This window comes from Procambarus clarkii, chromosome 65 (assembly GCF_040958095.1).
Source record: "Procambarus clarkii isolate CNS0578487 chromosome 65, FALCON_Pclarkii_2.0, whole genome shotgun sequence".
Taxonomy (NCBI): Eukaryota; Metazoa; Arthropoda; class Malacostraca; order Decapoda; family Cambaridae; genus Procambarus; species Procambarus clarkii.
In genome coordinates this window covers 23,880,305-23,891,644 of record NC_091214.1, presented here as the reverse complement: position 1 = coordinate 23,891,644, position 11,340 = coordinate 23,880,305, and the positions used below count along the sequence as shown (strand labels likewise).

Genomic DNA, 11,340 nt, shown 5'->3' with positions numbered 1-11,340 from the left:
GCCAATATGAGTGAGTGACAGGTGTGTGGCCAATATGAGTGAGTGACAGGTGTCTGGCCAATATGAGTGAGTGACAGGTGTGTGGTCAATATGAGTGAGTGACAGGTGTGTGGCCAATATGAGTGACAGGTGACTGGCCAATATGAGTGAGTGACAGGTGTGTGGCCAATATGAGTGACAGGTGACTGGCCAATATGAGTGAGTGACAGGTGTGTGGCCAATATGAGTGAGTGACAGGTGTGTGGTTTATATGAGTGACTGACAGGTGTGTGGCCAATATGAGTGACAGGTGACTGGCCAATATGAGTGAGTGACAGGTGTGTGGCCAATATGAGTGAGAGACAGGTGTGTGTCTAATATGAGTAACTGACAGGTGTGTGGCCAATATGAGTGAGTGACAGGTGACTGGCCAATATGAGTGAGTGACAGGTGTCTGGCCAATATGAGTGAGTGACAGGTGTGTGGTTTATATGAGTGACTGACAGGTGTGTGGCCAATATGAGTGACAGGTGACTGGCCAATGTGAGTGAGTGACAGGTGTCTGGCCAATATGAGTGAGAGACAGGTGTGTGTCTAATATGAGTAACTGACAGGTGTGGCCAATGAGTAACTGACAGGTGTGTGGCCAATATGAGTAACTGACAGGTGTGTGGCCAATATGAGTGAGAGACAGGTGTGTGTCTAATATGAGTAACTGACAGGTGTGTGGCCAATGAGTAACTGACAGGTGTGTGGCCAATATGAGTAACTGACAGGTGTGTGGCCAATATGAGTAACTGACAGGTGTGTGGCCAATATGAGTAACTGACAGGTGTCTGGCCAATATGAGTAACTGACAGGTGTCTGGCCAATATGAGTAACTGACAGGTGTCTGGCCAATATGAGTAACTGACAGGTTACTCATACTGACAATATGAGTAAGTGACGTAGGCAGTGACGTCACTAGCGGTCCCAGGACGATGACGTGGTGGTGACGTCACTGGAGCCCTCCTAGGTGATGACGTCACAGATATTAGTTAGGTCAAAGGTGGGTTGTGTTGACCTTTGTGTGGCGGGAGTGGGCGTCCCAGCGGCCCCAGGACGCCCACTCCCGCCACGACTGTGTCGTCGCGCCACCTGTCGTTGACTTGTGAGAGTTTGGTCCACCAGGCTGTTGCTTGGAGCGGCCCGCAGGCCCACATACCCACCACAGCCCGGTTGGTCCGGCACTCTTTGAAGAAAACTATCTAGTTTCCTCTTGAAGATGTCCACGGTTGTTCCGGCAATATTTCTTATGCTCGCTGGGAGGACGTTGAACAACCGCGGACCTCTGATGTTCATACAGTGTTCTCTGATTGTGCCTATGGCACCTCTGCTCTTCACTGGTTCTATTCTGCATTTTCTTCCATATCGTTCACTCCAGTACGTTGTTATTTTACTGTGTAGATTTGGGACCTGACCCTCCAGTATTTTCCACGCGTATATTATTTGGTATCTTTCTCGTCTCCTTTCTAGTGAGTACATTTGGAGAGCTTTGAAACGATCCCAATAATTTAGGTGCTTTATCGCGTCCATGCTCTCTGTATTCCCTCTATTTCAGTAATCTCTCCTGCTCTGAAGGGGGAAGTGAATACTGACCAGTACTCAAGACAGAACAATACAAGTGACTTGAAGAGTACAACCATTGTGATGGGATCCCTGGATTTGAAAGTTCTCGTAATCCATCCTATCATTTTTCTGGCTGACGCAATACTTGCTTGGTTATGCTCCCTAAACGTTAGGTCGTCAGACATCATTATTCCCAAATCCTTGATATGCTGTTTTCCTACTATGGGTAGATTTGATTGTGTTTTGTACCCTTTATTATGTTTAAGGTCCTCATTTTTACCGTATCTGAGTACCTGGAATTTATCACTGTTAAACATCTACAGGTTATTTTCTGTTGCCCAGTCGAAAACTTTATTAATATCTGCTTGAAGTTTTTCAGTGTCTTCAGCAGAGGTAATTTTCATGCTGATTTTTGTGTCATCTGCAAAGTATGATACGAAGCTGTGACTCGATTATATTTGATTGACTGTTACTCTCTGTGTTCTGTTCGATAGGAAATTGAGTATCCAACGTCCTACTTTACCAGTTATTCCCATTGACTTCATTTTGTGCTTACTCCATGGTCACATTTATCGAATGCCTTTGCAAAGTCTGTGCATACAACATCTGCATTTTGTTTTTCTTCTAATGCTTCTGTGATTTTGTCATAGTGGTTGAGTAACTGTGATAGACAGGATCTTCCCGCTCTAAATCCATGTTGTCCTGGGTTATGTAGCTCATTATTTTCCATAAAACTAGAAATTTGATTCCTAATCACTCCTTCAAAACCTTTTACTATGTGTGATGTTAGTGCAACTGTTCTATAATTTTTTGGCCAAAGCTTTACTACCCCCCTTGTGCAGAGAAGCTATATCTGCAGATTTAAGTGCTGCTGGTATCTCCTCTGTATTCTCCATATTACGTTGAGTGCTCTCGCTACTGGTACTTTACATTTCTTTAGGAATATTGAATTCTATTGAATGTGCATAGGCATATTGTCAATTTCTCTTTCAATGTCTGAGTTCGTGTTAATATCCGTTATATTATCTACAGCTTGGATGTCATTCATAAAAAGCTGTCTGGATCTTCAACTTTCATGTTGTTTATCGGTACGCTAAACATAGCCTCATACTGGCTTCTTAGAATTTCACTAATTTCTTTGTTGTCCTCTGTGTACGTAATTATGTACGTAATTATAATATTGTAATTAACGGTCCAATACTGGTCGAGGTTTTTTATTTTGATTTTGCCTAAGCCACCACCATCCTCACCACCTAAGCCACCACCATCCTCACCACCTAAGCCACCACCATCCTCATCACCTAAGCCACCACCATCCTCACCACCTAAGCCACCACCATCCTCACCACCTAAGCCACCACCATCCTCACCACCTAAGCCACCACCATCCTCACCACCTAAGCCACCACAACTTTCACTACCCTTCACCTGCACCACCGTCACCACTCTAAATGGTGTTTAATACAATCATGGCGAATACAATACAAAGTTAACAATGAGTCCCGCGCAACAATCCTAATGACTATTTTTAAACCATCAAGGCAGGACACGCGCCGTTGCAATAATAAGCATACGCTCATGTTATTAAACTAGTGATTTATAATCAGCCTCTCTTATAGGAAACACTATACCGGTCTAAAACCGGTTCTCACCCGACACAGGATCGTTAAAAACCGTCGAATTTGAATGCGTGATCTTAGTTATATTTAACGGAAATTAACGGTTTCTCATATTTGACTTGTATTCAAAACAGCTGACATTGTTTATGTTAATGTACCTCTCTCTCTCTCTCTCTCAGCTTATTTGCATACAGACACATGTGCAATCAACGAAGGCAAATTCTACTGCCCATATACAGAGGATGAGTCACAGTAACGTGGGTGAAGATATCAACCCGTCCTCGACTCAAGTCCATTCCATCCAGCGGTCGCCCCCACAGACGCATTCATAAATTTTAACATGCTGTTCATTCAAAACAAGAATTTTCTCAAGTATAAATTAATATTATAATATATTAGCATATTGTGCATATATAGGCATAGGTTAGGTTAGGTGTTTAGGTTCGGCTGGTGATTATTTGCATTTGTAGTACGTGGGTGAAGCATTTATAGCGATGTGGTTCGAACAAAACACGTCAGTAAAGCATTTGTTCCGGAAGTGTTCGAACGAAATTAGTTGTGAGTCGTGTGTAAACCGTTTTTCATTCATAAACAGACGGGTGGATGGAATCACTTTTGGATCTTTGTTTGGAGGACGGGCTGGAAGATATAGTGCCCAAACCACACATCAGAAAATGGAGAAAAGACAACGTTTCGGTCTGTCGTGGACCATTATCAAGTTGTGTCTCGGAGGCACAAGTGACCAAGACTTGATGATGGTTCAGGACGGTTCGAAACGGAAAACGAAACAGAAAATGGAGAAACACCGTTTCTCCATTTACTGAGGTGTAGTTTGGTCATCATGTACTACCTACACCACGTCCGCAGTGGTGTGTGTGTCTGGGAGTATGAGTAACACATGAGTATGTCACTATGACAACATGGACTACACATCACACGCCCAGCTTCCGCCAAGACGAGTTCTGTATTATTTTAAGAAAACAGGAGACAGGCAAGTCATCATCTCCACAGGTGCTCTGATGGAGGAAGTTTCCTACCTAAGGAAAGCTACAAGTTTCCAACTACAAATCAATAAATAAAATATAATAGCATTGTAAAATATAATGAATGGATGAAGAACGGTTTCCGCACGACTCACAACGGGTGACATTCGAACATTTCTCGAACAGCGCTTCGCTGACGAGCTCTGTTCGAACCACAACGCTGTAAATTACGGGCTCAACATAGCCCGTGCTACTTGGAACTTTTTGTTCCGGGTCGCGAATCTTAAACAACCACAACGCTGTAAATGCTTCACCCATATACTGCAAATATCTGCCAGCAGAACTAAACCAAGCCTAATTATTCAATACATTTTAGAATATAATGTTAGGTTATACTTGAGAAAAGACAAATGTTGAATACGCAGGACGTTAAAACTTACGAATGAGTCTTTGAGGTCGACCTCAGGATGAACAAGCCTAGCCTTAGGACACGTTGGGGGCAAACTGCCCTCAGATTAGGCTTGTAACACTTGCCTTATCATCTCGTTCAGGATGAGATGTCAATTTGCAATGTCTGAGACAGACGTTAGAGCTACGAAAGTGGTAAATGACTTTTAAGTTTGAGAGTGACGAGGATGGCAGTGCAATGTTGCATGATACCTTCCATGAATGATATTATATATTTGAGGGGAAAGTAATGTTTTAATTGAATCGAAGAGATGATTTAAGATCACACTTCTCAATGTGTTTTTTTTTTTTGCAAAACAGTCAGTAATAGATAGTAAAGTATTCGATTAGTTAGGAATTGGTTATGGTGATGGTCCAAGGAGCTAATTCACAGCTACAGACTTCAAGGAAGCAATTTTCTTGAACTGTAGGAAGTCAACTTAATATGCATTAAGTCACACTATCCTCCCCATGGGGAGGAAGGTTCCCTAACTGTTGTTCAAGGACAAGTGTAATTCATATACGATGAATAACACGTTGTATTCATCGTCCTTGTGGAGCATGAAGCCGTCGTGTCTAGAATTCAACCTTAGAGACCCGAATCACTGACATTGGCGATAACTATTGATAAAAATTCGAGATAGACTGAAACATATCTGAAAATAGTTGAAAAATGTGGCAACACTGCGGTGCAAAATGAATGCCATTATATACAGAATTTGACTTTTCTTATGAATTTTGTCTGAAACACTCACTCTCTCTCTCTCTGTATATATATGTCGTACCTAGTAGCCAGAACGCACTTCTCAGCCTACTATGCAAGGCCCGATTTGCCTAATAAGCCAAGTTTTCATGAATTAATTGTTTTTCGACTACCTAACCTAACCTAACCTAACTTTTTAGGCTACCTAACCTAACCTAACCTATAAAGATAGGTTAGGTTAGGTAGGGTTGGTTAGGTTCGGTCATATATCTACGTCAATTTTAACTCCAATAAAAAAAAATTGACCTCATACATAATGAAATGGGTAGTTTTACCATTTCATAAGAAAAAAAATAGATAAAATATATTAATTCAGGAAAACTTGGCTTATTAGGCAAATCGGGCCTTGCATAGTAGGCCGAGAAGTGAGTTCTGGCTACTAGGTACGACATATATATATATATATATATATATATATATATATATATATATATATATGTCGTACCTAGTAGCCAGAACTCACTTCTCAGCCTACTATGCAATGGCCCGATTTGCCTAATAAGCCAAGTTTTCATGAATTAATATATTTTACTCTAATTTTTTCTTATGAAATGATAAAGCTACCCATTTCATTATGTATGAGGTCAATTTTTTTTCATTGGAGCTTAAAATTAACGTAGATATATGACCTAACCTAACCAACCCCTATCCTAACCTAACCTACCCTATATCTATAGGTTAGGTTAGGTTATGTAGCCAGAAAAAGCTAGGTTAGGTTAGGTTAGGTAGGTTAGGTAGTACGAAAAACAATTAATTCATGAAAACTTGGCTTATTAGGCAAATCGGGCCTTGCATAGTAGGCTGAGAAGTGAGTTCTGGCTACTAGGTACGACATATATATATATATATATATATATATATATATATAATATATATATATATATATATAAGTGGTTTATATCGTTTTAATTTATCATTATAGATCAAATAAAGTCAATAACCACTGTTAATAATGTGTTGGTATGGGATTTTATACAATTAGCAGAGCATTCGTAATTATGTCTTTTGTTTTCCTGGAGTTTGGGTAATTTGTTATGTATTATATGACAAGCGACGTCCCAGACACCTCCCTACCATTGGCGATGAAGCTCGCTCAATAATCAGGTGAAGTTGGATGACGATCGTACAATATCAACCGCATCCATTGTGGCACAATCGTTAATGGCATTTTATTCAAAAGTACGATTGTTCGTCTTTAAAGAAAAATGATTAGTTTTGTTATTTATAAACCACTAATCATGTAGTTCTACAATTTGGAAAGAGCAAATTTAAATTTTCGAATTATATTTTGAGTTGCATATTTTCAACATTCTAGAACAAAATGATGGAACATTTTGTTCTAGAAGCTTCTAGAACATTTTGTTCTAGAAACTTCACTTAACAATTTATTTTTAAGCAACCTAACGTTTTTACGTAATATCCTCTTTCATTACTTCAGACCAGAGTCTAATAAGTTAAATTCAATATTTTTAAAATCGTTAAAAGATTCTACAATATTGGAATATTTTCAATGTTGTCATTTTTCAAGATGTATATTTATTACTTGTTTTTTGGGGTCATTTATCATTATATTGTCAGGTGACAATGCTGAAATTTGGCCGGGAGGCTCACCTGATTGGTGGAATTTTGTAAAAAGAGTTTCATAAGGGATTGTTAAGTCTTGATATGGTGTTTCGAGTTTTGGCCAACTGGTGGTTGATTCTGGGAAGAGGATAAGGGTGTCATGCTTGGCTTATCTTATCGCCCGTCATTATGTTAACATGTTTGCAACTGCTAATATATGTTTCACGATTTGTTGGTTTGAGTTGCGACACATTTCCAGGCTGAGGCTACACCACAGATTTAGGCCGAGGCTACACCGCACTTTTAGGCTGAGGCTACACCGCACTTTTAGGCTGAGGCTACACCGCACTTTAAGGCCGAGGCTACACCGCACTTTTAGGCTGAGGCTACACCGCACTTTAAGGCCGAGGCTACACTGCAGTTTTAGGCCGAGGCTACACCACACTTTTAGGTTGAGGCTACACCGCACTTTTAAGGCCGAGGCTACACCGCACTTTTAGGCCGAGGCTACACCGCACTTTTAAGGCCGAGGCTACACCGCACTTTTAAGACCGAGGCTACACCGCACTTTTAGGCCGAGGCTACACCGCACTTTTAGGCCGAGGCTACACCGCACTTTTAGGCCGAGGCTACACCGCACTTTTAAGGCCGAGATTACACCGCACTTTTAAGGCCGAGATTACACCGCACTTTTAGGCCGAGGCTACTGCCTACTTGTACGAGAGCTTTACATGAGGTACAACCTACATAACTTCAATAACAACCATTAATTAAAACAATTTTATCATTGGGACGACGTTTGCCAGTTATTGTTGCCCGAGAAAAATATAAAATTAAAAAGGTGATGATGTAGAAGCATCAGATATACTGCCGGATAAGAAATTCATATAAATCCTTCACTTGTTCGTACAGCTTCGTACAGCTTCCCTCAATCTGGAAAACAACATTTACACCTCCTCTGACACAATGAAGTGTATTAAGTGAAGTGTTGTATGAGAATACAAGTGCAATGGCGCCAGATTCACGAAGCAGTTACGCAAGTACTTACGAACGTGTACATCTTTCCTCAATCTTTGACGGCTTTGATTATATTTATTAATGAGTTTACAAGCATGAAAACTTGCCAATTAACGGTTGTTGTTGATATAAACAGCCTCCTGGTGCTTCGGAGCTCATTAACTGTTTAAATACTGTAAACAAAGCCACCAAAGATTGAGAAAATATGTACAAGTTCGTAAGTGCTTGCGTAACATGCTTCGTGAATCTCGTCTGGAGTCTGTGTGATCGGAAATGTATTAAAACGAATATCAACTGACAACAGACACCAATCAACTGTCCCAATACGTCATTCCTCTCAACTATTATGCACTAATCATTGGCAAGAATGAGTATGAAGATGTATGAGATAAACCCACGTTCATATGTATATGTTTTTGTATGTAATCTTCGTATACATGTGTCCTGTACCATGTATATATTCCTCAGGATATGACGTGGTTGACGAAACCTCGAAATCAGATGGAAATTTAATTTTAATTTTTTAATTTTGCCCCGAGGGGCGAGTTTATTGGGCAGCGCCACTCATCTTGTGAGTGGACACACCGCCATAGCAGCATGTACAACAATCCCCAATAGGAAGAAAACCCGCTGGGTTGTTCATCCTGTCACTTGTACCCAGACACAGCTGGGACTTGCTTAACTGTCTCAAGTGAACAGCTCCTCAAACATGATCATATTTCACAGATGGAAAGCCTAAATGATTTCATGATTCTTTACATTCTAGAATCTAGATGGTAGAAGGTATTTACGTAAAATGGAAAATATCTATAAGAAAACGTGCTACCCAATAAACTCGCCCCTCGGGGCAAAATTTAAAAAAAAATTAAACTAGCAATTTCAATATTCCTGTGTGTTTAATACCATGTGTGATACAGAAAAACCTGCTTTAAAGTATATTTATGATCATCAGTTGCATACCCTGGAAACACAAACCGAAACTGTCTCTATTTTCCGCTTGTTACAACTTGTAATAAAGTTGTTACATCTTGGCTTAATGTGTTTATGACGTATTAGAACGTTGTTACAACTTGCTATATTGGTTGTTATAACTGGTTAGGAAGTGTTAAAACTTGTTCGAACGTTGTACCAACGTCGTAGTTTCGGTGTGTGTTTGGCGGGTATGTATGTATATATTTATAAAATCATCAAAGATGAATGTCTAAAGAGTTATATAAATTATATATATTTAAGATTCAAGATTGCGTATATAATTAGCCATACCGAGTGACGCATATTACCCTAGCAGCCTGTCTGACACACCCTCCAGCACGCCGTCTGACACACCCTCCAGCACGCCGTGTGACACACCCTCCAGCACGCCGTCTGACACACCCTCCAGCACGCCGTCTGACACACCCTCCAGCACGCCTGTCTGACACACCCTCCAGCATGCTGCCTGACACACCCTCCAGCACGCCTGTCTGACACACCCTCCAGCACGCCGTCTGACACACCCTCCAGCATGCTGTCTGACACACCCTCCAGCACTGCCGTCTGACACACCCTCCAGCACTGCTGTCCTGACACACCCTCCAGCACGCCGTCTGACACACCCTTCCAGCACGCCGTCTGACACACCCTCCAGCACTGCTGTCCTGACACACCCTCCAGCACACTGCTGCCTGACACACCCTCCAGCACTGCCTGCCTGACACACCCTCCAGCACTGCTGTCTGACACACCCTCCAGCACGCCGTCTGACACACCCTCCAGCACTGCTGTCCTGACACACCCTCCAGCATGCCGTCTGACACACCCTCCAGCACGCCGTCTGACACCCTCCAGCACGCCGTCTGACACACCCTCCAGCACGCTGTCTGACACACCCTCCAGCACGCTGTCTGACACACCCTCCAGCACGCTGTCTGACACACCCTCCAGCACGCCGTCTGACACACCCTCCAGCACGCTGTCTGACACACCCTCCAGCACGCCGTCTGACACACCCTCCAGCACGCTGTCTGACACACCCTCCAGCACGCCGTCTGACACACCCTCCAGCACGCCGTCTGACACACCCTCCAGCACGCCGTCTGACACACCCTCCAGCACGCCGTCTGACACACCCTCCAGCACGCCGTCTGACACACCCTCCAGCACGCTGTCTGACACACCCTCCAGCACGCCGTCTGGCACACCCTCCAGCACGCCGTCTGACACCCTCCAGCACGCCGTCTGACACACCCTCCAGCACGCCGTCTGACACACCCTCCAGCACGCCGTCTGACACCCTCCAGCACGCCGTCTGACACACCCTCCAGCACGCCGTCTGACACACCCTCCAGCACGCCGTCTGACACACCCTCCAGCACGCCGTCTGACACCCTCCAGCACGCCGTCTGACACACCCTCCAGCACGCCGTCTGACACACCCTCCAGCACGCCGTCTGACACCCTCCTGCACGCCGTCTGACACACCCTCCAGCACGCCGTCTGACACACCCTCCAGCACGCCGTCTGACACACCCTCCAGCACGCTGTCTGACACACCCTCCAGCACGCTGTCTGACACCCTCCAGCACGCTGTCTGACACACACCCTCCAGCACGCTGTCTGACACACCCTCCAGCACGCTGTCTGACACACACCCTCCAGCACGCCGTCTGACACACCCTCCAGCACGCCGTCTGACACACCCTCCAGCACGCCGTCTGACACACCCTCCAGCACGCCGTCTGACACACCCTCCAGCACGCCGTCTGACACACCCTCCAGCACGCCGTCTGACACACCCTCCAGCACGCCGTCTGACACACCCTCCAGCACGCCGTCTGACACACCCTCCAGCACGCCGTCTGACACCCTCCAGCACGCCGTCTGACACACCCTCCAGCACGCCGTCTGACACACCCTCCAGCATGCTGCCTGACACACCCTCCAGCACGCCGTCTGACACACCCTCCAGCACGCCGTCTGACACACCCTCCAGCATGCTGCCTGACACACCCTCCAGCATGCTGCCTGACACACCCTCCAGCATGCTGCCTGACACACCCTCCAGCACGCCGTGTGACACCCTCCAGCACGCCGTCTGACACACCTTCCAGCACGCCGTCTGACACACCCTCCAGCATGCTGCCTGACACACCCTCCAGCATGCTGCCTGACACACCCTCCAGCATGCTGCCTGACACACCCTCCAGCACGCTGTCTGACACACCCGCCAGCACGCTGTCTGACACACTGACACTAAGGAATGCAAGAACATAATAACAAAATGTTTGGGGAGTTGTAATTGGTTGGAGAGCGGGGCGTGGCGGGCCTCCGACCTCTTCCCCAATCAATTAAGGCACTACGAAGCCCACCCTCAATACTAAGC

General features: G+C 44.5%; 1 protein-coding gene across 1 annotated transcript; it reads right to left on the bottom strand.

Moving 5' to 3' along the window:
• Positions 1–7,795: 7,795 nt before the first annotated feature.
• On the bottom strand, positions 7,796–11,001 carry LOC138355021 (fap1 adhesin-like). The gene is made up of 3 exons (XM_069309733.1): positions 10,802–11,001; positions 9,427–10,419; positions 7,796–7,829 (listed from the first exon to the last, which is right to left on the bottom strand). Exons 1-3 carry the CDS (start codon positions 10,999–11,001, stop codon positions 7,796–7,798), a joined length of 1,227 nt encoding a protein of 408 aa, XP_069165834.1.
• Between the last annotated feature and the right edge of the window lie 339 nt (positions 11,002–11,340).